General features: G+C 40.0%; 3 protein-coding genes across 6 annotated transcripts in view; 1 reads left to right on the top strand and 2 right to left on the bottom strand.

Annotated features, from left to right (window-relative positions):
- si:ch73-335l21.1 (insulin receptor substrate 1-B) overlaps positions 1–1,803 on the bottom strand; it is a 47,658-nt gene extending 45,855 nt beyond the window's left edge. Inside the window, exon 1 of the mRNA XM_042401088.1 lies at positions 880–1,803. Coding sequence (XP_042257022.1) covers positions 880–1,228 — 349 coding nt within the window. The 5' untranslated portion in view covers positions 1,229–1,803. The remainder of the gene's footprint in view (positions 1–879) is intronic.
- A 2,381-nt stretch (positions 1,804–4,184) lies between these two features.
- agfg2 (ArfGAP with FG repeats 2) lies at positions 4,185–19,256 on the bottom strand. Of its 4 annotated transcripts, XM_042400569.1 has the most exons (15): positions 18,891–19,256; positions 18,431–18,463; positions 17,889–17,982; positions 17,173–17,288; positions 15,840–15,984; positions 15,329–15,449; positions 15,122–15,226; positions 12,882–12,914; positions 10,768–11,007; positions 9,448–9,520; positions 9,273–9,316; positions 8,936–9,028; positions 7,470–7,589; positions 5,502–5,572; positions 4,185–5,293 (listed from the first exon to the last, which is right to left on the bottom strand). In XM_042400569.1, exons 1-15 carry the CDS (start codon positions 19,055–19,057, stop codon positions 5,246–5,248), a joined length of 1,503 nt encoding a protein of 500 aa, XP_042256503.1. In that variant the 5' UTR covers positions 19,058–19,256; the 3' UTR covers positions 4,185–5,245. The 4 variants fall into 4 exon arrangements, with proteins under 4 accessions (XP_042256503.1, XP_042256505.1, XP_042256504.1 ...); XM_042400571.1 differs by lacking the exon at positions 12,882–12,914; XM_042400570.1 differs by lacking the exon at positions 18,431–18,463 and having other exon boundaries at positions 18,891–19,255.
- Positions 17,989–24,031, top strand: part of acap1 (ArfGAP with coiled-coil, ankyrin repeat and PH domains 1) — a 27,881-nt gene continuing 21,838 nt past the window's right edge. Inside the window, exon 1 of the mRNA XM_042400567.1 lies at positions 17,989–18,113. The gene's annotated coding sequence lies outside the window, so the exon portion shown is untranslated. The remainder of the gene's footprint in view (positions 18,114–24,031) is intronic.

Raw genomic sequence — 24,031 nt, 5'->3', positions numbered from 1 at the left:
AAGTTGCTGTGCTCACCACTATTGCTCTGACAGCTGTGTTTACACAGCGGCTGATAGACACCATTTGAGAAATCTACATGGGTGATATTTGGGGGAGTTGAGGCTATCTGAAGCAGCATCAGACGAATCTTGAAGAAGCTTGGATTCTGCTAATAAATCAGGAAATGACTATTAATCTTAAATGAATGAAGTGTCCAAGTTCGGATGTGCTTCTCCGGCTACTTTCAGGCATTTTTATGCTCTTTTAAGATCAATGCATGAAGTGATATCGCAATGTCAGCAGACAAAGTAAACAAGAAGGCAGGCAGGGTGTGTTTGAGCAGTTTAACTTGGGGAGGGGGGAAGAGGTAAAAGATGGTAGCGGGGGCCCCGCAGAGAAAGTCTGGAGGACAACTACGGGTAAATATCTACCCTGTGACACCAGTATGATAAGCACTGGTGGTGAGGATAAGCTCCAGTGTGCAGCTTCAAGGCGCATGTTTACACTCACACTCCCTTCAGAGGCCGTTTGTAAACAACTATACCCCGTTTTTTAAAAGTGTGAAAAAATGAATACCACCCTGCTTTTAAAAAAATCCCAAGAATCCAAAAGGTATTGGCGGCTACATCGCAGACACAAACTATGCAAAACCTGGCCCTGGTGGAGCTGTAATAGTTTTCAAACAATCCCTGCATATTACCGCAAACACTGGAATGAGACATGTCCCGATCTGCAGTGCGCTTCTGCTGCTGCACCGCCGCTCCGCTCGGGTTTTGCTCTGCAGGCATTGCCACGTTTCTCTTCCCGTGCAGAGCCTCATACAGTATTGAGTGTGTGTATGCATGCGTGAGAGCGTGCATGAGTGTGTTTCTTTTTGGACTTTTTTTTTTTTTGCTTACTTTTGCACTGCAGGTCTACCATGGCCTGGTACCACTCGTCCTGGTCCGCCTCGTTCTCCGCGGCGATGGCGAAACTCTCGGCGCGGGTGTAGAGCACGATCATGTGCTTGTTCTTGGAGTCGGCCCGCTTGTTGATGTTGAAGCAGGTTTCCAGGGCCACGGCTTTCTTCGGGACGGGGGCCTTGCCGCGGAATTTCTTCTCGCTCTCGTAGTACTCCAGGCGGGCCGGGCCGCGCTCCGAGGCGGCGCGGAGCACGAAGTACCGCCGGTGCATGGACTTCTGCTTGCGGAGGTAGCCGCTCTTCCGCACGTCCTCGCAACTCTGGTTCTCGCACACTTGGCTCTCCATGACAACCAGTATCTCCCTTAAGGTCTCCACAACTTGTGTTTTTTTTTTATCTCTTCCCCTCTTGTAGTATTTCTGCAAGTTTAGCGAGGTAATTCAAACATCCCCCGGCTCCGCTCCCCTCCCTCTCTCCCACATCAACGCAGGCATGTGAGAGGGGAGGCAGGGGTCGGCTTTTTGGGTTTGCTGCTACTGCGAGTCCCGGAGGTTAAACCTGAATGGGGGGCTGCAGAAATACTTAGTTTCCTTCTTCTTTCTGGTTGTTTTTCCTCTCGTACGAACGGCGCACAGGGAGAACCACATGCGGCGCGGCGCGGTGCGGAGCTCCCCCTACTCTCCACTACTACTACTACTACTGCTGCGAGTGTTTCCAAGCGCTGTCTGAGCGGTTTAATCCCATTTACTGCACATCACAGAGTACAGAGCCCATCCTGCTTCACACTGTCTGTCTGTCTGTCTGTCTGTCAGTATGTCCCCCCACCCCTGCCCTGCTCGGCTCTGGTCCTGTAGCTGTAGTGAGGAGCGGAGCGGAGCAGCTACCGAGGAGGAGCAGGACTGTCACTCAGCGCTGTACTAGTACTCTGGAACACGGTGCGTTCATGGAACCCGCCGGAGCTCCGACAACGGAGCTACACGCTGGAGCGAATTCCAGCGCTTTGTGGCAATATAAATAACTAAAATCTGAACTAGAAACTGAAATAAAACTAGGTCCATACATTTATTTTTGTTCATACAATCTAACACATACTGTATTATGTCTTTCTTAACATAGCAATATACTCAATTTGAATTGTATGCTGTATCTGCGTATCGAGAGTACTTGTGAACCTATATACTGTATACATACAGTTACATACAAGTATGTAAACAATGTATGTACAGGTCTAGATAGATAGATAGATAGATAGATAGATAGATAGATAGATAGATAGATAGATAGATAGATAGATAGATATAGTACTTTATGAATTCCAAAGGGAATTTAAAGTGTTACAGCAGCCACTTGACATAAATCAAAATACAAAAACGATCAAGTAGGTAAAAGAATACAATTTACAATTGCAATTAAAGGCTAAACTACATACAAAACGAAATAAACTACCTCAAATATAAAAAAAAAATAGAATAACTAAAAATAGAATAGAGAATAGACATACAACCATGATTATAATATACTATTTGCTGAGTATGCACTGTTCAATGGTGTTAATATGCTTTATGTATGTAGAGTACACATACATGTTTGTAATAAAGAGGAAAGTATACAACAAAGATCTACAAGAAAAAATTAGATGAAAATAATAAAAATAAACAAATATTGAGAGTTATGAATGTAGTCGTTATTGAATGAACATAACAGACACTTTAAGTTATACGGCTTATAAATGCTAAGTAGCAGTATAAAAATAGTTAATAAATGGTTTATAACACACTATAATGTGGTTGTAAGCAGATATAAGTTTATTAATGTATTTGTCAACAGTTCCTCCTGTGTGCACCTATAACTGGAGGCTGGTGTATAAATGATAATTTAGTAAAACACAGTTGTAATAATATAAAATATGTCTTTATAGAAGAAGTTATAATTGTTGACACATACTGTACTTAATAAACACTTAAAAAGGTTCTTATATCTGCTTATAACTACAATATAGTGTGTTATGAACTATTTGTAAAACTTTTGTATGCTGCTTATTAATCCTAAATAGGGGGACTAAAAGTAAAGTGTTACCAACAAGAAGGAGATAAATGAATAAGTACTATAGTGAATGTAAGTGAGTTGATGTCTTGAGTCTGTCAGCTGTTATTTACACTTGAGTGATATTTTAATTGAGTGAAAACAGACATGTTTTGTATATTAATATGCTTTGAAAATCTCTGACTATTTTTGGGAAATCGTCCCAAATTCCAGATTATCCTCTCAAAAAGAAGTTGACAATTACTCAAATTACATTAAACCTATTTATTTGCAGTGAATCTACATCTTTTGGGCCCCTGAGGATTATGGGTACTCCAACATACTGCAGTGTATGAAATGTTGTTTATCTTGATTCATGTGCTGCTGTAACATGTGAATTCTGGGATGGGAATCGATAAAGTCTTACTTATTTAGTGCAAATTCTGATTTATGTCATCTGAGGTGCATTCATTTATTTCCCACAGTCCGTGAAGGCAGCATCAGCTCCAGAGTGTGTTGGAGAGATGTCAGTGTTGACTCCATCCTGTTCTATTTATTGTAAAAATCCCCTTCTGCCCTTTATGAACATGTAAATATTTTAACACAACCACCACCGTGCACATTCAAACATTTACTAGATGAAATCTTTCATTAACACAGCAGAAGGTCGCATAATAATATTGAAAATCCGGGGTCACGGTGAACTCATTTGGGGAAACAGTCGTTTTTATTGTGATTATTGATTCCTAAGGACGGAATGAGCTGCTGTAATTAGCCAGATGAGGAATTTCCAGATGTGCTATTTCGAGCAAAATAATTTTAATGTGTCTAGACTGTCTGGCTGATAATAGATAATCCAACTGTAATAAATCTCATTGAATAACACACGTTTATGTTTACATATGTATATATACACATACATATATATAAATGTACAGTTTAGATTCGCCTCTGAATCTAAAAAGTGTAATAAATCATTCATATAACTCTAATAATAGTCATTCAGATGGCGGTGAAGGGTTTCTATCTTCGTAGTGTATGCTTATGCAGTATGTATGTTGTTATGCAATATGCATCCAAAAGTAACCTTGTGCACGAGGTCAGAGAAATCTGGATGCCACGCGCCCCCTGCTGTTTACATAAACCACTGCAGCCACTCTCACACACTCAAGCAGTTATTTGGTGATTTTGTTTATGGAGATTAATTAACTGGCACATTTTCTTATGAATTAATATAAACAACTACAGTGGGAAAAAAAAAACACCCATAGCCGAACAGACTTAAGAAGCAACAAACTGATTTTATGAACATGAATACTTGTCATTACAAAGACGTTGTTACATGAATCTCTTTCTTTTTTTTCTGGCAAAATAAGGGAAATAAACTTCGCCTCCATGTCAACCAAAAAAAAAAAAAAAAAAACAACAACAAAAGAAACAGCTAGAAACATTTTGGTCCGGTACATGAAGCGATGACGTTTTTATACACATTTAAGTTATTCTTGAAATTGCTTTTACATTCAGTAGCATCTCCTTTTAGCCCTCTAAGCGCATGCAGCCTGAGAGTGGGAAAAAAACGTACAATTATCCTTCAAAGGAAAACCTGACAAAAAAACAGTGACGAATGCAAACATGTTCCACACACACTACAGAGAAAAGCCTGTCTTTAACTTCCAACGCTTTCCTTGCACGCATCAAGAGGCTGTTAAGGCGGTTATAACCATCTGTAGAAACTCGTGATGCTGGGTCATTCAACTGGCTTTTCCTTTGGACGACTCGAGAGTTTTAAAGCAGGAGACAACGCTGACGGATTTACTGTTGTTGTTGTGTTGTTTTTTTTACAGTTTAAAGCAGGAGATGAAAGCAAAGTAGCAGCATCAGCAGCAACGTCGTGGTGTGATATACGTGTGTATTTCTGCAAAAAAATCATAGAGGCGTCGTTTACTTGTGACTCCCACAGAGCCCTGAGGTGGCATCTACTGGCACACAAACACCTTTTTAGACGTAATGTCACGTGGTACAAACACAGCAGGCTCCCATACAGACATACTGAATTTCATAATTACATTCGTGCCTTTTTTTTCCCTCCTCACACACACACACAAACACACACACACACACACACACACAACACGTAAACACAGACAGAAAAAGGAGAAAGGGTGGGAGGTTGCAGGGGTTCTGCATGGACGTCCGAACCCTCCCTCAGAGGGTGAAAATACTCCAGAGGCATTGAAATGGCAGCGACTCCTCAAGTTCACTTCTCCCTCCTCGGTTCCCAGAGATGGATGGGAGGGTGGAGTAAGGAGAGCGGGGTGGTGGGGGGCGGGGGGGGGGGGGTATCAGATGAAAGGATTCCGCGACGTCCCTCGACTGGGGTAAACATTCCCCTGAAAGACAGAGAGAGAGAAAGAAAGAGAGGCAGGGTGAGAACGAGATGAGAGGACTTTACTATGCTTCCTGTATTTTAGCAGAAAAAAAAAAAGACAGCTTGCAAAAAATACCAATTAGCCTCCCTTTTATCCATCCCATCTCACTCAGTGTTCAAGTGCCACTTGGTGCCACTTGTTTGCCGGGCAAGTGAACGGGGGTACTCACTGTAAACGGGTTCACCGACATTGGCCGAGGGACTTTGGGCTGAGAGTCGGACGCAGGGAAGGAGGCAAAACCTAAAACACACATGACAAGACAGAAAAAACACATGTTCATTGGAGTGAAGACAGCACTGAAACTTGAAACCAGAAACCGCAGATGATAACATGAACCGCAGCAGCGGCGGCTCTACACTGGGGCGTGTGAATTGGTATTCCTGAGCTGTTGCTGGTCACTGTTGAAATACTGAATCATTTGTGTTGCATCGGCGCCTCGCAGCTTCTCACTGTTTGATCTGCAGCACATACAGTACAGGTCATACAGGCAGCCAGTGCTACAGGACAGTATGTGTTCGGGTTTTCATTTGTATGTTGAATATATGGATGATAGGCTGTTATATATGGCTTGTTTACTGTAGCTTAAAACCCTACTCTATTCCTTTTTATTTTTCATTTTTTCATAAAGGTTAATCATGTGGTTCGGTTTATTGATGTGTAGTACAAACCTAAATCATGAACATCTTGTCTAATAAAAAAATGACTCTAGTGTTGGACCTTATGTGAAGCAAGAAGGTTTAATAGCCAACCTGGAAAGAAAAGGCTTTATTTTATGTGCTTTTGTACAGTCGACTTCCACCAGCTCAGGTCTTTGGAGAGAATTCTGTTGGCGGAGTCTGATTAGATATTTTATAACCCCCAAGTTAAAATGTGTGCAGACAGGTGAGATGGGAAGGGGTCTATGTTGGAGGCAGATCACTTCCATATATTTTGGAGCTGCCCAGACATTCGGTCATACTGGCAGGAAGTGATGCAGAACATTTTTGGTGACTGTTCTTTCTCTAAAAATCTATTTGGACTCATTTTTCGGTGCAAGACAAAATATCTATTGAAGATATTATTAGCGGCCAGCAAGAAAGCTGTAAAACGGTTACAGACTAACCTCCAACAAAGTCTGAGTGGATGGATATTATGACTAATGGTCAAAGTATGGAGAGAACGACCTTCTCACTGCATCTACTGGTTGATGAATACTTGCACTACTGGGAAAAATGGATTGTGTTCGTGACCTCATGAGATGATTCCTGAGCCATTACTGTACGAACTGACGTCAGTGTAACATTTGTATGAAAACGTACTATATGTTCCTCTATGTTTTGTTGTATTTCTATTCTTATTTACAAAAACTAAAGTATAAAAGAAAAAGATTTTATGTGTAGCACTTTGGAGATTTGTTCATTTGTAATGTTGTGTTATTTGTAAGAAGCTCTGTTCTTGTTGAAACCAATGTTTCACCATGGCAACAATATTTTTGGTGTCCATATAAATACACAACTGCTGCTACTTTATTCTACTCTGCAATGTCATATTACAAAAGACATTTATCATATCTGGTAGAATACTGAAATAAACATAACGTTCTCACAATCATAAAAAATGTCCTTCATAAGTTCACAAAGACAAACCTTGTCACATTTATCTTGACACTGTGCTCATTATTGATTAACCCGTCATTGTTGTTTTTTTATAATTCATTCAGTGGACAAAATGTCAGCAAAAAAGAAAGAAAACAGATGTCACTGTTCCAGAGCTCAAGGTTACTTGTTTTGTCCTCCCTAAAAGATATTCAATTTATTATGATGTAAAACAGAGAAAAGCAACATGGTCAGCACACACTGCAACCATTCAGCTACCAGAGAACTTCCTGTTTTGACTTTTTAAGCAAATAAATTACAAGATTCACAATCTCAGAGAGATGGGCTGATCAGTTTCTACAGCAGAAATAAGAAGATGTATTTATTATTAACTTAGTATTCATATTGTTGAAATACCACATCCACCAACCCAAATATACAAATAAATGAAACCAAACACAACAGCACTGACACAAATTCCTCTTCTCATAGTAAGAAAGACACACCTCTAGCACACAAAATATTGTACTTTAACAAATAAAACAATAAAAAAAAATCTTTACCATTGGCTTCCTGGTTATTGGCTGACTCATGAGGAAATGCATTCTGGGCAGCAGGTGCTGGAAACGAGGCGGACGGAGGGAAAACTGAGGTGGGCGAGGTGACAAATGCATTAGAATCACCTGGAAAGAAAATACACACACACACACACACACACACACAAAGTGAGATCACACCGAGCTGTTTATTTTTTTATTATTAGCTGGTTTTAAAGTAAAATATATGAGTATTATTTTTCTATTAGCTACTTTATTATGTACAAAGACCCAGAGGCGACATAAAGCAGTCAAAAGTATATAACTGAATATATCAATAAATCATAACGTTGAATAATTAAAATGTAATAAATAAGCTGATAGAATTCACAGAGCTCAGAGTTCATGAGCATCATTATAAATTATTACTACTGATTGTTGTGTGTGTGTGTTTCGGGGTCAGGACGGGGTTTGGATTTCTTGTTTTTTTAATGCTTTATCGTCTGTGAAGATATTGTTTTCCCTTGTTTGTTGGATTGCTTTCTTTTTTTTCCAACTGTTCTTTATTATCTTTTTCATTATCCTTTATCCTTGTTTTACTTCTGGTGGTGGTGGTTAAGGGGAGGGGCGGGGGCATTGAGTCACTTTATTAGTACCGAAGTGTGTTTTATTCACTTTCTGTGGATTTCTTTTTTGGAAAACTGTAATATGTTATTATTTCACCACTTGTTTGTGTTGTTTTCTAGCAAAATGTGATACATAATTAGTCACAAATGTTTGTAAACTAAGTTAAAACTGAGTGCAGATAGAAGTTAGGTAATGCAACAAATGATTATTTAAATTATTGATTAATCTGTCAATCTTTTTTTTGGATTAAACGTTTATGAAATGTCAAAAAAATGTGAAAAAGTTATAACAGGCCCATCGTGTCATTAAGAGCCAAAACCAACAGATATTCAATTTAAAATCGTGTATAACACAAATGCAGCAAATTTACCCATTTGAGAAGCTGGAGACAGAAAATATTGTTATTATTACTATTTGCTTGATTAAGCAACTATTACTTTTCTGTTGATCTTCTAATAAATGTGAATTGTTCTCAACTCTTTTAAAAAATGTTATACTTTTTCGTTAATCTGCAAACTCTTGATAAAAAAATACATTTTAAGACTTTTTTGAATAGAATAATCAGTATTTAATTTATCAGTATTTAAGACATTTAAGGTATTTTTTGTAATTTTTAGAAGTAAATACAGAATCTGGAATATGTTATCTACACAGTAAATCCCAGAGACACAAAACATATTGATGATAAAGTCGTCATTTTCATAATTTTCAAAAATATCAAATGTATTACATTAAAAATCTTAAAGAAAACATGCTGCAGATCATAAAAAAACTACTGTGGATATAAAACCTTTCCCACATGTTGAAAAACTTGCAGACAGAAGTAGCAGAAGTTTGATCTGAAGGACCCTGAACATGAGTCTCACCTCCTGAGGAGCTGCTGAAGGGGTTACTGGGGGAGAGGGCAACAGGCTGCTGGGAAGCGGAGCTGGAGCTGGAGCTGAATGGGTTGGGGAAATCTGAGACACACAGGGAGAGGAGGGGGGTGGGGGGTGGGGGGTTGGGGGAGAAGAGACGGAGAGATAATTCACAGTGTGCGGGGTTAACAGGGTACATTCCTGGCTATTCAAAACCGACACCGCTCTGAGTCACACGGATGCATCGTAATTAGACGTGTTGGACGGATTTCAAGATGAAAGAACTGAATGTAAACACAGTGCAGGCTAGCAAGAGGGATCAATGCAGTTCGTGCTCGCTACCTACTTGCAAAGGTTTGGGAGCTGGAGACTGTATCGACACCGGGGGAACTGGGGGAAAAGCAGAAAAACGAAGAGGGTCGATCAGAATATGACCTTTAAAGGGCTCCGTGCACAAGAAATAAAAAAAAAAACTGCCATGTTTAACAAAAGCTAAATTTGACAAGATTGAATTTTCCTACCTGGCAGGAGTGGAGCTGGATGACAACCTGCTGCCAAAGAGGGTGCTGTACTGTGGAGGAGCAGCAGGTGGAGCTGCAAACAAGCATTTCACACAGACTTACCACATCACCTCTGGGCTCTAATGAGCCTAATTTAAGAGATCAAGTGCTACTATTATCCTGAATTGTGAGGAGAAAAGAGACCTCGAATGGTTGATCTTAAGCATGTAAGTCATGAGAGAACAAAAGCATTACGAACACTCTGAATAAAATATCGTCTCTGTGTTGGGCTTGATATGAATCAAAGTGGGCCAGGGCAGAAAATCAATAACCTCCTCACTCTGCCAGGCAGGGGAGGCTGTGATGAAGGAAGAAAACAACAAAGCCTCTTGTAGCAAGCTTGAGGGCTTCTCCCATGAATCCTGTGCATTAATACAGCTGCCTTGGCTATTAAGACAAATACAGCTGATTTTAAACAGTCTGAAACATGTCGACAAGGTCCTTTGAATCAGACTGTGCACAACTGGAGCACAACACAATGAGCATAATTCAGCCTTGGCATTTGGAGTAAGGATGTTATGCAACCCAGCTGAGCTGGCCGTGACAATCTGGATCACACGCACACTCAAACTCTCCCTCTGCTTCTGTGTCTGTTACCCAGCAGTGAAGGAGTAGGTCCTTTAGTTTAACACTAACATACAGCAATGTAAAATACTCCCTTACATGTAGAAGTCCAGCGATTAAAATCCTAGTTATGTAAAAGTACGGAAGTATTACCATCAAAATGTACTTAAATGTACTTCTTCTGCAGATGAATGGCCTATTACTCATATATTAGCATTTTACTGCTGTAGCTGGTAACTATTTTGTATATAGTTACGTAGGTAGTTGAATCCACTTGTTTAGGGGCCAGACCCCCTCCTGAGGGTCAGAGGACAAATCTAAGTTCCTGTAGTGGAAAAGCAGCTTAAGGTGTTGTAATTCTTGGGGTAGGAACATTCAAATTCATATTTTTTTATTGTTTTAAATAAAAAATATTGGATAGTTTGACCATTTTGGGCTTCAAATCTTTAAATGAAATGTAAATGAGACCATGAGAGAAGTTTAGATGAGAAATGTCTCTTTGGTGGAACTGCCAACAACTTTCTATAAGGTGTCACAAGCCAAAACAGTTGGGAACAACTGGTTTTATCATTAACAATGTGCTTTATTACGTGTTTTTTTAATGTAAAATCTAAGTCTTGAAAGTAACAACTTCTGTCAAATAAGTGTAGTGAAGTAAAAAGTACAATATTTCCTTCTGAGATTTAGTGAAGTAGAAGTGCAAAGTGGCAAACGTACCTGCCGTCGACGTGTCAGAGAAGACGCTGTCCAGGTGTGACACTGCAGCGTACCTGTCCAGGGCGTTGGAGCTGCCGACCGGCGGCGTCGTCTGGCCGACACCGGCGGGCTGCTGCGGCTGGGACAGAGATTGGGGCAGAGGCTGCTGCTGAGGATGGCCAAGACCTCCAAAGTCCACGCTTAGAGACTTAGGGAAGGCTCTGAAGGGCCCCGTGGTCCCCGAGGCCGACACTGTACGACCTGAGAGCGAGAAAACGAGACTGAGCCTCAGTGCAAAGACAGAAGCTCAGAGGCTCCAGTTCTGCATTCAAGTGCAGTTCACAACTTAAAGCTTTTACACCTGTGGGGCCAAAACCACCTCATTTTTAAGAAATTTTACAAAAGTTTATTTTTTAATAGTGTGATTGCAACTCCGTTAAGAGCGCCTAAGGCCAGGAAAAGTTTAATAAGCTCAGTATTATGATTATATTAGTCATAAAGTGGTAAAATAATACAATGATCTGTGACTTAATTTTGTGTTTCAAAATGTTTTAAATTAATGCAAAAAAAAGCAAATAAAACATGAAAAAGTTACATTATAAAGCAAGGCTGAAACACTGGAAACAAAGCGTAACAAAACAATCTCTCTTAATGGTCCATTTAGTAGCTATTCTGGCACTTTCTATCATATCACGTGATCTTAATCAGTGGACAGAGTTTGCATCAGTTGTCATAGAACTGTAGATGTTCAAATCTCTATATTTTGTTTCTGAGCACCAACAATCTCCACCTGCTAATGAAGGTCATGTGATAAGATTGAAAGCTCCAGAACATCTTGAGGTACATTCCTAATCAGATCAATTCATGGACATTAATCTGAATATGCTACAGATACCAATGTAGAAATTATAATATTATCCATACAGACAAACACTGTTTGACAAAAAGAGAATAATAAACCCTAAATCACACCAAGAACATATCTCATGCTAACTCATGCTATGCTAACATTTCCATGCTATGAGGGTTGTCAAATGAAGGATTAGTTTAACTTTTCAATAATAATTCATAATTTATTTTTATTCATTCAGTTTATTTCTAAGGGACTGTGCATATTAATAAAACATGACTGTAAATATGCCAGAATTAGCCAGAAGGCTAGTTTTCATCCGTATTCCCTTGCCGGCTGTGAAGTTGGCAGCCTAAAGTCAGTCTAAAATCTGTACTCTCATCTAATCGTGGTTAAGCATTAACAAAAAAAAAAAAATCGAAAAAGTGCAGCAGCAGCAAGCCAAAAACTTCTTGGACAATTTTCAAAGCACCAACCACATGAATACAACTGAGAGACAGTAACAAAGGCAGGAAATTAGCATGGCTAACATCTTTACAGGTAGCAAGCTTTCCACAAACATTGACCACAAAGCATGCTAGTATAAACTGCAAATGAAAATGGGGATTGGTTTTCAAACACCAGCAAGTTTTCTTCTGTCAGATGAGGAGTCCAGACCAGACTAGACTTGACCTGATTGTATGCCGATATAAAGCATGCAAAACACAAGCTGCATGTTTTGGGGATATGATCATACACTTCTGCAAAGTTTCGAGATACAGCCTATCTTTGCAAACATACCTGAACTTCCTAGAATACTTGTTTGGGACGTTAATGTGTGTTGTGGGATTACAGCTGTGCCCTACATAGTTTTTAAGTGCTTCAACGCCAACGTGGTGCGAAATATCAGCGTCCCTCTGCTGACGGGGGCAGCTACGGCCTAAAAATAGCATTACTTCAAACTTGTTCTTTTTCCTCTGAGGGAACAGAGTGTGTGTGTGTGTCTCCTTGACCCTCCCAGCCTTCAGATCTGGGCTTTGAAGTGGGAAACCTGAGTGATGAAGAAAAATATCGACCCCACTTGCAGCATGTGACACCGGCCAGCCATGACTTGAATGGCTAAATGAAAGTAGAGTGCTGTGTCTTTCCTCAAACTAAAAAAAATTATGTGCATGTGAGGAGGCATGGGCAGCACCAGAGAGGCCCACAGATTGGCCATCTATTATGAATGATACAGCATAGAAAAGCTTATCGATCTCAGCCATACAGCACACACTCAAACGCGTCGGTTGGTGCCGTGTCTTACCTAAAGTGAAGTGGTTTTTGAAAGAGCTACTGGCTACAAGGTCGGGGAGGAGAGGAAAGCGAGGTAAGACAGACAGAGACAGGAAAAGACAGAGGGAGGATTGGAGAAAACAGAAGAGAGAAGAAAGTGTCACTGACGTCATATGAAACTGTTGTCCCTGCTGTCGTCTGTGGCCAGCTGAGCAGCCTGTTGAATTTCCCTATTCATGAAGAGCAACCCAGTGTGCTACGATGATGACATGGATGCATTTTTAACCAATGTGGTGCTGTAAAGTGATGACTGCAAGTTAGAGGACGGGTTCACAGTTTTTCAAATCTGTCTTAAAACAACAGTCAGGTGTCCAAACGAACACTGTTCATACTGGCTATTAAAAGATCCCCTTCAAATGTTTTAATGTAAGTGATGGGGGGTCATTTTGTGCAAAAAATTGATTTAAAAGTTGATCTGAAGCTTATATGAGGCTTCAGCAGTCTGAGTTAGTCATATCAAGTGGATATCTACCAAATTTACAGTCTTTTTAGCATCAAATTCCCTCATTGTGTTTCCTCAGATAGTGTTTCCATGTTAATGTGCGGTGGAAGTATGGTAACAAAAAGAGGGATTTTGGCACTAAAAAGACTGTAATGCTGAAAGATATCTACTTGATTTGACTAATTTGAGCGGCTGAAGCTTCATTTTATCTTCAGATAAACTTTTTTTTTGCACAGAATTAGTCTTGTGAATTTTGTCCCCCATCACTTACATTGTAATTGCATTATGAAGGGAACTTCTAATGGTCAGTATGAACAGGAGGAATAGAAGGAAGGATTTCAGCAAGAAAAATCTATTTCAGTTTTCATTTGGGCACCTGACTGTTGATTTAACACAGACTTGAAAAATTGTGAACCCTTCCCCTAAGTACTCCTCTCTCTTTGTCCTTCCCAGAATGACACGTAGAGCCAACAGCGTCACCAGTGAGAATCAGTGAAAATACTGTACAGTATGTGCTGGACACTCTGGGCAACATGGTACCAACATGCACTGCCAAATTTTCCAGCCCACATAATTGCTGGATAGAAGAATAATTAAACATTGATCAAAAGGGTGAAGTATCCATTCTTTTTTACAAGAGAATCCATGTAGGCACAACTACGTCTTTAGATCACAATAAGATACAACTGGAAGAGGAACTTGGCTCACAAATATCGCAAACATTGTGGAAGCTAATTAGTCAATTAGTTTGTTTTATCATCAATATGTGTCAGGCACCAGCTACTACAAATTAGGCCTTATTTCACTAGTGTTAAATTGGCAAAGGTCTTTCCAAGAATAGTTGAAATCAGTTTAACAGATAAGTCTGCCAAAAAAATGTCAACAAACCCCATGGAAAGACCAAAGCCAAGTAATGTGTTAGTCAGCCTCTCAAGACTTCCCCAGCCTGTCTGTAGCTCTCAGCCTGAAGCGGGTTTTCTTCCTACTGAAGGCGTAAATCTTTCAAAAATATATAGTTTCATTTTTAAAAGAGGAAAAGTCATTTCCTAAAACAGAAGCGCACTGTAGTTTTTAGCAGATGTTACTCAATCAACAGTAAACTGTGCATTTGTTGGGGACTATTTTTAGCGGTGGATTGATACATATTGCGCTAATAAGTACTTGCAGCTGCAAGACGGTGTATGTGGGAGTGACTTAAAAATAATCTACAGTGCCCACATTCATTGTAATGAAGGAACATGTCACCAAGTGCAGCTGTGTGGCTCCTTTATGTGTTTTTAATTATTTTTGGACAACAATGGAAGTTTTTTGCACAAAGGAATTTGGCAATGCAGGCCATATTTATTAGTAGGATCAGTTCATTGTTGGTTTTGGGTTTTTTCAGGGGATTTGTTGACAGGAAGAGAAATATACAATATCACCAGACTAGGGGACTTTTGGACAGGAGTTTTTAGTATCCTCTAAAATGTACGTGGCACAGTCATTGCATTCATTAACCAAGCTAACCAAGCTGAGAATGTGACCTTTTTTACAACGCTTACTCGCCCACTGATTCTCCTACAATGCAAGACAGACGACTTTACCGTCTCATAAACTTGGGTTAGAGGAGGTAATGTCGCATCTCAAATAACTCAAGGCTCAACCAAAAGGTTGGATCTGGCAACCGTTTTGTCCTCTTCTCAAAACAAATCTCCATCATAATGATACATTTTATAGCTAAATAGAGACCAGGAAGCAATAGAAAGTGAGGTATATGGCCGGGGACAGACCTGAGGGCCGTGGGAGGGCGGGGAAGGAGGGGGCGTGGCTCTGACCTCCCAGCGCTGATGACAGGGAGCCTGGGCGCTGTCTTTCTATCCCGCAGAGGGCGGGATCTGCATCCGAGAGAGATGACAGATAGAGAAAAATGATAAACAAGTGAAGCTTCGATCAGATTCAGTCCAGAAATATCAACCCGACAGAGATCAACCTCCGACCTTTCATAGGGGGGTCTCTGAAGCTTTGGGAGCGCGAGGGCCGAGCGGTAAACACGTCCGTTCGCATGTCGGCAGGCGAGATGGCGGGGGCTCGATCCCATGGTGGCAGCTGGGACTGAGACTAGTGGAGAAGAGATAAGAAAGAGAACAGATGGGAAGTAGAAAGAGAGAGAAAAAGACAGAAGAAGTCAGGCTCTTTCATAGTTTCTCAATAATTCATAAGCAGCAGCTTTGATGTCGAGGCTACCTGGCCCTCTCGCTATCCGACCCATCAGTCTCTGTCTCCCCGCCGCAGTGTGGAGGGGAATTCAGGTCGTTTCTTCACCTTCTATTCTCTTTTTCTGTTTTGGTACGCTTTGAACTACTTCTCCTTTCACTTCCTCTATTTCTAACCCCACCCTCCCAGTTTCTCTCTTTGAATCCTCATCCTCTCACTTTCACTCGCCTCCCTTCATCTCCATCACTCTCTCGCTCCATTACATGCATAATCAGTCCACATTTAGCCGCTCACCAGCGTCCTCGTGGACCTAGCGTTGGGGGGCAGGTTATGGGATGGAGCCTGGTTGGCTAAAGGACCGTGAGAAGGGGGCACGGCCTGGACCCCGGGGCTCCAAGGACCCTCCACATCCCTCCGGTTCTTACTTTTGGAGAAATGCCTGAAAAAGATGGGATATAAAGTGAGTCTGTGTAACTTACTGGCCTCTTACTGGATAAAAATCAAACCTTAAGCTTAACATTTACTTACTTATCAAACATGAAACCTAATTTTTTTGAGTAGGCTTCTGTATTTCAGTGACAACAGTGGATGTCTAATTTTGGAACAAACGTCATCAGTTGTTTAGATCTAATTTTGTCCTGGTATGCCCTTTCACTTCCAGAGCTGCAATACTTAATCAGTTAATCTTTAAGTCCATTAACAGAACATTAATCTACAACTATTTCATAATCAATGAAATAATCCTTCATGCAAAAATGCCAACGCAAGACAAGAGTCTACTGCCATGCTAGCTTATCTGTGAAGCTGCACTTAGCATAGCAGCACTTTGAGCTAAATTTGATCCTCAGATTAGATTTCAATTAAATAAAATAATGTTTACTATGTTCACCATCTTAAGTGTTTGCATGCTAACATGAGCTTGAACATCTTTATTTATACAGGGTGGGTTAGCTGCTCTTTTACACTTAAGGACAGAAACAGAACATTTGCTAATTAGCATTAAACAGTACAGTAAAGCTAACAGGGTGGTCTTTAGTTTTTGGAAGAATTGAAAGTTTGACTTGATGATGGCGCCATATGAAAAATTAAGGGATTATCAAAATTATTACAGTTAATCCTGAGGGGGAAATGAATGTGTGTGTCAAATTTCATTGCAATCCATTCAATAGTTGTCGAGACATTTCAATCAAAACCACAAATGTGGCGCTGGAGGAAATGTCAAGGGGTCACCAAAGTCAGTATGGGCTTCAATCGTCTGGAGAGTATAAATATCTGTAGCAAATTACATGGCAATGAGTCTGGATATTTCAGTCTGGACCAATAGATAAACCGACATTGCCACAATCACCAGTTCCAGCTTCTCAAATTGAACTTTTGCTGTTTTTCTTCATCTTGTATTATAGTAAACTGAATATTTTGGGTTTTTGGACAATTTGTCAGTAAACACAAGTGATTTTGAAGATGTTGCCTTGGACTCTGGGAACTTGTGAAGTATTTTTCACTATTTTCTGACATTTTATAGACCAAATGATGTGTAGATTCATTGAGAAAACAATCAATAATTTAAAAAAGTCTTTGCCCGTTTACCGGCATTCAGCTTCCGTAGCAGATGAAACTAAAACCTCACCATTTTTTCTTCTCATATTTGTCCTGGAGGAACTCTTTGAACTTCTGCGAGTCCTTCATGTCGGAGCAGCCATCCGTCTTTGGGTCAAACACACACAGCCAAGTCCTCCTCCCAACCTAAACACAAACAAACAAAAAAGGGGTCAGTTTTGTGATTGCGTGAGCATAAAAAACAAACCATATCACTGCTTTTGTTTGACATTTAAGCTCAGAAGATATCTCACGAACACAAACAGATTTTTCTCATCAGTGATTCATCTCCGGCGCGAGAGTCAGAGTGCGGCAAATATTACTGCCTCTGAATCATGATCACTCTTCAGAGGATGATGATGAGGAGAAGCTGGACGATACACATCTCTGCCTCTCCTCACATTATATACTTAACACCGCTGACACACTCACACACACACACATCGCGGCCAACATTCGAATAAAGAGCACTCATCTCAATAGTCTTAATGTAACACTTCACCCTTTATGTGTGTGATATAAGCTGAGGGGTGAGTGGATGAGGAGGAGGAGGAGGAAATGGATCGAGGTTTGGGTGGGACCTTTTGCTTCTTGGCACCATGTGAGCCTTACAAAACTAACTAATAAAACTACTACAACTACTAAAATTAAACACATCACACTGTCTGTACTGAGACATAATGACCTAAGATGGGTTATGCTCATATTTTGCTCTTTTTTTTCTTTACAAAGCGAACTGTCACTCACCTCGTTGCCATGGTTCTGGAGGAATTCCACTTCCTGTTGGGAGAAGGTTGTCATGGAGATAGACTTGACTCTATGGGGAGGGTTGAGGCCTCTCCTGGGACACAGATGAGAGATGGACTTTAGCGATTAAAGAAAGCGGCCGAGAAATGGGAGATGTGTTGTCATTCCTTGCGTCTAAGGAAGGGACAAGGGGACGGAGCAGGTGGAAGAGGAAATATCTGACAGGTGACTGTGGATTTAAGGGCATGTAATTGCTGTGAAAAAGGTGCCACACACAGATACACACACACACATACACATACATACACCCTGTGACAGAGCAACCTCTTAATTGTCTCCATGCTGTGTGTTTGTGTATGTGTGTGTGTGTGTGTGTGTGTGTGATGGAGGGGGGTGACAAAGTGGGACACTGCTGTACATGTGCAAGATTGCGCAATTAAGTGCTGAAACCGCCTTCCTGTGGAGTGTAATTGGGACTAGGCTGAACATGCAGAACAAAATGTGACACACACACAGACACACACACACACACATACACATACACACATAAATACACGCCCACACTGGAGAGGAGCCTGGGGAGAGAGAGAGAGAGAGAGAGAGAGAGAGAGAGAGGAGAGGTGAGTGTCAAACCTGCACCATGACGAAATGAAACGTAACTCAGAGCTGGAAAATGACCAACTAGCGGTCTGTCGGTTATGAGGCTGTTGGAAGACACGCATGAGAGAAAGAGAGAGACAGAGAGAGGGAGAGAGAGAGAGAGAGAGAGAGAGAGAGAGAGAGGCAGACACTGCGTAAATTAATTTGTGCACACATCCTCGGCTGTTGCACCAGCACTCCCCCCTCTTCTGCAAAAAAAAAAAAAAAGAAATAACATGGAATAACACACTGTAAATCTGTCCCTGAGTGGTGCATGCATGGTGCAATCTCAGGCCCTGACACTTTTATACTGTACAGCGCAACCGATGCTGTAATTGACCGTAAATAAACCTCAGAACTCACAGCATTCCGGAGCACGACGTGCACACGAAGCTGCCCACCGTGATGTCGGTGTAAGTCACCCCGGGCTGGTTGCACTCGAAGCAGTGTTTGTTTACTCCAGACTGGGCCAGCTCGCGGACCTTGCGGGCGCAGATCTCCTGGTTGTCCCGGTGCTTTCGGTTCGACATTGTATTCCTCTGGTGCGGTGCCTGACAGGCGGGCAGGCAGGCTATGAGTAAACCCTCCGCTGGTCCACCTCCTCCTGCTGGGTCTCCTCCGCTCACTGCGCCCGCATTATTATGGAAAACGCTTTTATGCGGCTTCAGCGCCGATGCAAGGCGGCACAGAGGAGAGGCGCGTCAAGTCAGACAGAAACAGCTGCACGCACACCGGAAAACTACAGATCTGCTTCAGAATAAAAGCAAATGACAGTTTGGATCAGGGGTTCCCAACCTGGGGGTCGGGACCCACATAAAGGGTCGTGAGATGATACAATAGGACAGGATAGGACACAGAAAAAAAAAACATATTGGACGCACAAAATTGTGATTTTTAAAGCTTCCTCTAATTTCTTCCTTATTTATTGTGGATTTATGTATTTTACCTCCTCAAACCTCTAAAAGTTATTCAAATGAGGTTGGCAGGTCAGTCAGTTAATCAATTAGTCGATCAGAAGATTAATCAGCAACTATTTAGATGAATAATCGTTTTAGTCTTAAGTTTTAAGCAAAAATGTAAAACATCAGCTGGTTTTAACTTCTCAGATGTGATGATTTATTGTTTTTCTTTGTCAAACATGATGATAAACTGAATATCTTTGAGTTTTGGACTGTTAGTCAGACAAAACCAGACATTTGAAGATGTAACTAGGACTGTGGGGAAATTTAATGGATATTTTTAACTATTTTCTAACATTTTATGGACAAAATTATTAACCAATGAATCAAGACAATCATTGGTAACTTAAATGGTAGACAATGTAACATGTGATTAGGGGTCCCAGGTAGACTTTGCTTTATTTTAAGGGGGTCACAGGCCAGAATGATTGGGAACCACGATATTACTTTTACGTTGCCTGTTTCTTTAAAGGATTTGTTCCAATACAGCCTCTGGTTACTTCATCAAATCTGTTAGTAGGTCAAAGTATTCTTTAGCTTCTCTGTGTATATTCTGTAAATCAGTTATTTTTTCCAAGGTTACTCTCTCAGAAATGCAGTAAAAATAATTAATAAAAGAGAGAAAATGCATTTCAGGTTTACGTTCAGATCTCTCTCTCTCTGAGATCAAAAGGTTGATTTGTGACTTTGGAAACAGCAGAAGAAAACAGTTTTATCACAAGGAGGGTTGAATCGAGGGCAACTTGACTCGGTTGTAGATACTTGAAGATGTTTCATCTCTCATCCAAGGGGCTTCTTCAGCTCTGACTGACTGGTGTGACACCACTAATCCCCCACCTACAATGCTGTCCTTTCATCCCTTCCCAGCATACTTAACAACCATTCACATTTGGCCCCATGTGACAACTCCAAGGACTGTCATTTATACTCAGGCTCAGGTGACTCCAGCGACTCTAATGACTGTTAATCAGGAGCGCTAATGAACCGAGTGGTATTAATGACCTTGATAACGACCCCAAAGAGGTTAAATACCTGGGACTCCCCACCAGTCTGAAGAAGCCTCTTGGATGAGAGTCAAAACATCTTCAAATATCTACAACCAAGTCCAGCTGGCCTCGATTCAACCCTCCTTGGAAAACCATGACCTGGATTACTGAGAATCTTCATGAACAATTTTATCACAAGGTCCATTTAGTAGATTTTCTGGGGCTTTTCATTGCATCACATGTTCTTCATCAGCATGGAGTTTCCCATGTTGTCATGGAATATTAGATGTTCAGGTTTCTATATTTATGAACACTTCCTCAGTAATCTGTGGAGGAAGATCATATGATACAGTTGAAAGCTTCAGAACAGCTAGTAATGGATCTTGAACATGTTCGTTCGTATTTATTCATTTCGTCTTTTATTATTAACAGGTTAAACAGGTTTGACCTGTTCATAATCAGAATAGGCCGCTTTAAATCTGGATTACCAACCAAGCAAAGCAGGCAACTGTCCCAGAGGCTCTGTCCCTCAAGGGCCCTGGAGTTAGTCAGTCTGTGAAGCAAATAGTTTGTGGTGATTTAATTAACTAGCAAATTAGTTAGTTTAATTAGTTAGTTTGTTATTTTCTGTTTTTAACTTTCTAGTTTTATGTCCCTAATGTTTTTTTTGTACAGCACCTTGTAACTCTTGTTTCAAAAGGTGATTTCAAAATAAAATTTACTGACTTACTCAGTAAAATGCAACACTACTATATTTCCAAATGAACTGAAATAATCTTGAGGCTTTGTCTTGTAGAGTCTGTGTCAAAATCTAAAACTTTTAATATTTCAGTTGATATTTTAACGGACACACAGAAAACCAGGGGCAGGTAATCATGGGCAGGAATATTGGTTGGTTTGATTTCTGAGCAAAATACATTGAGGGAACGTGTGTTGGGACACTAACATGTAAATCTGGTGTAATACAGTTGATATACTGTGTATAGTTGATTTATATTTAAACTACTGGGTGCCTCAACAACCCAAATCATAAATCAAGTCAATACTGAGCTGTTGAAAGTCGCTGTTCAGATGGAAAACGATATTAATGATATATTTTGTCACATATTTTCTTCTTTTTCTCTGTTTTTGTCAGCAAACCCTTTATATTGAAAAACCTACCGGCTGTAGTATCTTAATTTATGCAAAGCTCATCATTTGGACATAAACGGAGGGGATCTCCTGTCAGCGACAAATAAGAACCTGTCGAGCTGCCAAGTTTCACATCGTCCTACTTCTCCCAGAACCAACTGACTGTCCCGATTGTATCTTTCTGCTGCGCTCTTTATGTGCGGTATTTGCGCACACACGCCCCCGTTTTCTGGCGCAACGCTGCGCTCCAGACGCTCCGACGCGCTCTTGGAGAGGAGACAAATTATTTTAGGAAACACGGCTGAGGACAGCTGGGGAAAGGAAAGACATAGGAAAGCGTCTTTTTATCTATACATTTATATTTAAAGTGTATAAAAAGTGAGCTGAGTTCCAGTTTGTTTCTGGAGCACATGTTATTTTTTTTCCTTTTTAAACCTGTTCTTCTTGTCCATAAATAATATTCCCACGGTGATCAGGACTTTGCTGAAGGGTATAATTTTAAATATAGGTTCTTAGTAAGGTCTTCATCACAAGATTATATCAGTGAGATATTTGTTTTGATGAAGCATCTTAGCAACACAACAGACCAAACTACGCCCTTTCCGTGACGTCTGTCAAGAAAAATACAACACGGGTGGATTTCATTGACACAAAGACAGAAAAAGTCCCATCAGTGCAGTGGTCAGTGAACTCATCACAGTCTGTGATCCTCTGATAGACAGACTCCTTCAGGGAAACAGATCATCCACAACATGGACCAAAGTGAAGGAAGAAAAAACATCAAAACAGACACATTGTTTTGACATAAACCAGACAAGCAGTGACGATTTCTGATCAGCAGGGGGCGCCACATATGTCAATAGATTGATATCAGAAAAGAAAATGCAAGTATCACACTTGGAGAAAAAATGGCAAATATAAAAGTGTCCTAGATTATGTGCATTTCCTAATGTGGGACAGTTCAGGCTGAAGTCTGGGACACTCACTGGGTGGCTGAAAGGTCTAAATCACCTTAATTCATACAATAAAAACATCTCTGGTCAGTAACACTGAAGTCTAAAGCGCATGCAGACATTTGGTCATCTCAGTAATTACAATGTTTTTGCTAATACAGATAGTATAGAATGTATTATATGATGTATTATGTATTTATATTTGTAATAATTTAACTTTGAACCTACCTGAAAATAAGTTAAATTAAGCATTACAAGATTAAGACCCCTGAATAACTATTGGTATTGCACATTTAATGTAATTAAATCCATATTTCACCAATTTAACACCATATACGACTGTCCCACATTAGTTAAACCAGCTGTCCCACATTTTCTAAAGTGGGACAATAAAAAATTGACTGAAATAAAAAATACGTTATAACATGGTTTCACCATATTATAGCATATTTTGAGGCATAAATATATTATAAACACAATCTGATAACAACTAGCAACATTGCATTTGAGCGTAGGTGTCCCACATTTGGCAGTGTCCCACATTACATTAATTCACCTGGATAGATAGATAGATAGATAGATAGATAGATAGATAGATAGATAGATAGATAGATAGATAGATAGATAGACAGACAGATAGGTTTTAATTGTGTCTGTGTATGAGATAAGTGCAGACAGACAAGCCCATTAAGCCACTGTAATTATACTTCCCCGCTCAGCAGTTGACCACAGGCTTCAGTGTGTGATTACATCAGTCTGTGATGATGACAAAGTACAGATTCTTGTTAAGTGTTGCCCAACACGTTTAGATGAGCTGTTTTGTCTTTTTGAAACAACTCTGCCAGAAGAAAATACTCATGGTTGGTAAAAATTAGGAGACAAAATTTAGACTTTGCATCTCAAAATTTCTACTTACTATCTTCCTGTCTTATCTTAAGTGTGATGTATTATCTCTTAACTTCTGCCACAATTTTGACACTGTGTTTTACAAATAACTACTTACTATGATTTCATACAACATTTTAACATACTTTCTCATAATATTGACTCAAAGTATTTAGTTACTTTCTCTTATTTGTGATGTACTGCCTCATAATCTTGACTAATTTTGACTTAGTGTCTCATATTATTTTCGTAGTAAGTTTTAGTTTTGACTTATCTCATATTTCTAACTTAGTAAATCTTAGTTTAGACTTAGTATCTCATAACTTTTACTTACTAAATCATAATTTTGACTAAGCGAAACATAACTTTGAGTTAATATCTCATGATTTTGACTTTGTAAGTCTTCAATTTGACTCAGTATCTTATACCTTTGACTTAGTATTTCTTAATTGGGATTTAGTATCTCGTAACTTCTACTTACTAAATCATATTTTGACTTAGTAAGTCTTAGTTTAGACTTCTCATACTTTGAATAAGTCATAGTTTAGACTAATGTGGGGTTAACTTTGAGTTATTATTTCATCATTTTG

Source organism: Thunnus maccoyii, chromosome 22 (assembly GCF_910596095.1).
Source record: "Thunnus maccoyii chromosome 22, fThuMac1.1, whole genome shotgun sequence".
Lineage (NCBI taxonomy): Eukaryota > Metazoa > Chordata > Actinopteri > Scombriformes > Scombridae > Thunnus > Thunnus maccoyii.
Note: the sequence above shows the minus strand (reverse complement) of the source record. Positions and strands in the feature narration are given on the sequence as shown.

Bases quoted from the DNA above. Each gene is read 5' to 3' on its own strand.
- agfg2 (XM_042400569.1), bottom strand. From the start codon at position 19,057: ATGTCGAACCGAAAGCACCGGGACAACCAGGAGATCTGCGCCCGCAAG. The intron at 18,464-18,890 runs GTGAGTTCTGAG...CTCTCTCCCCAG, and splicing joins ACGTCGTGCTCCGGAATGCT to GCTCCTCTCCAGTGTGGGCG. The intron at 9,521-10,767 runs GTACGTTTGCCA...GCTTGTTTGCAG, and splicing joins CTCTGACACGTCGACGGCAG to CTCCACCTGCTGCTCCTCCA.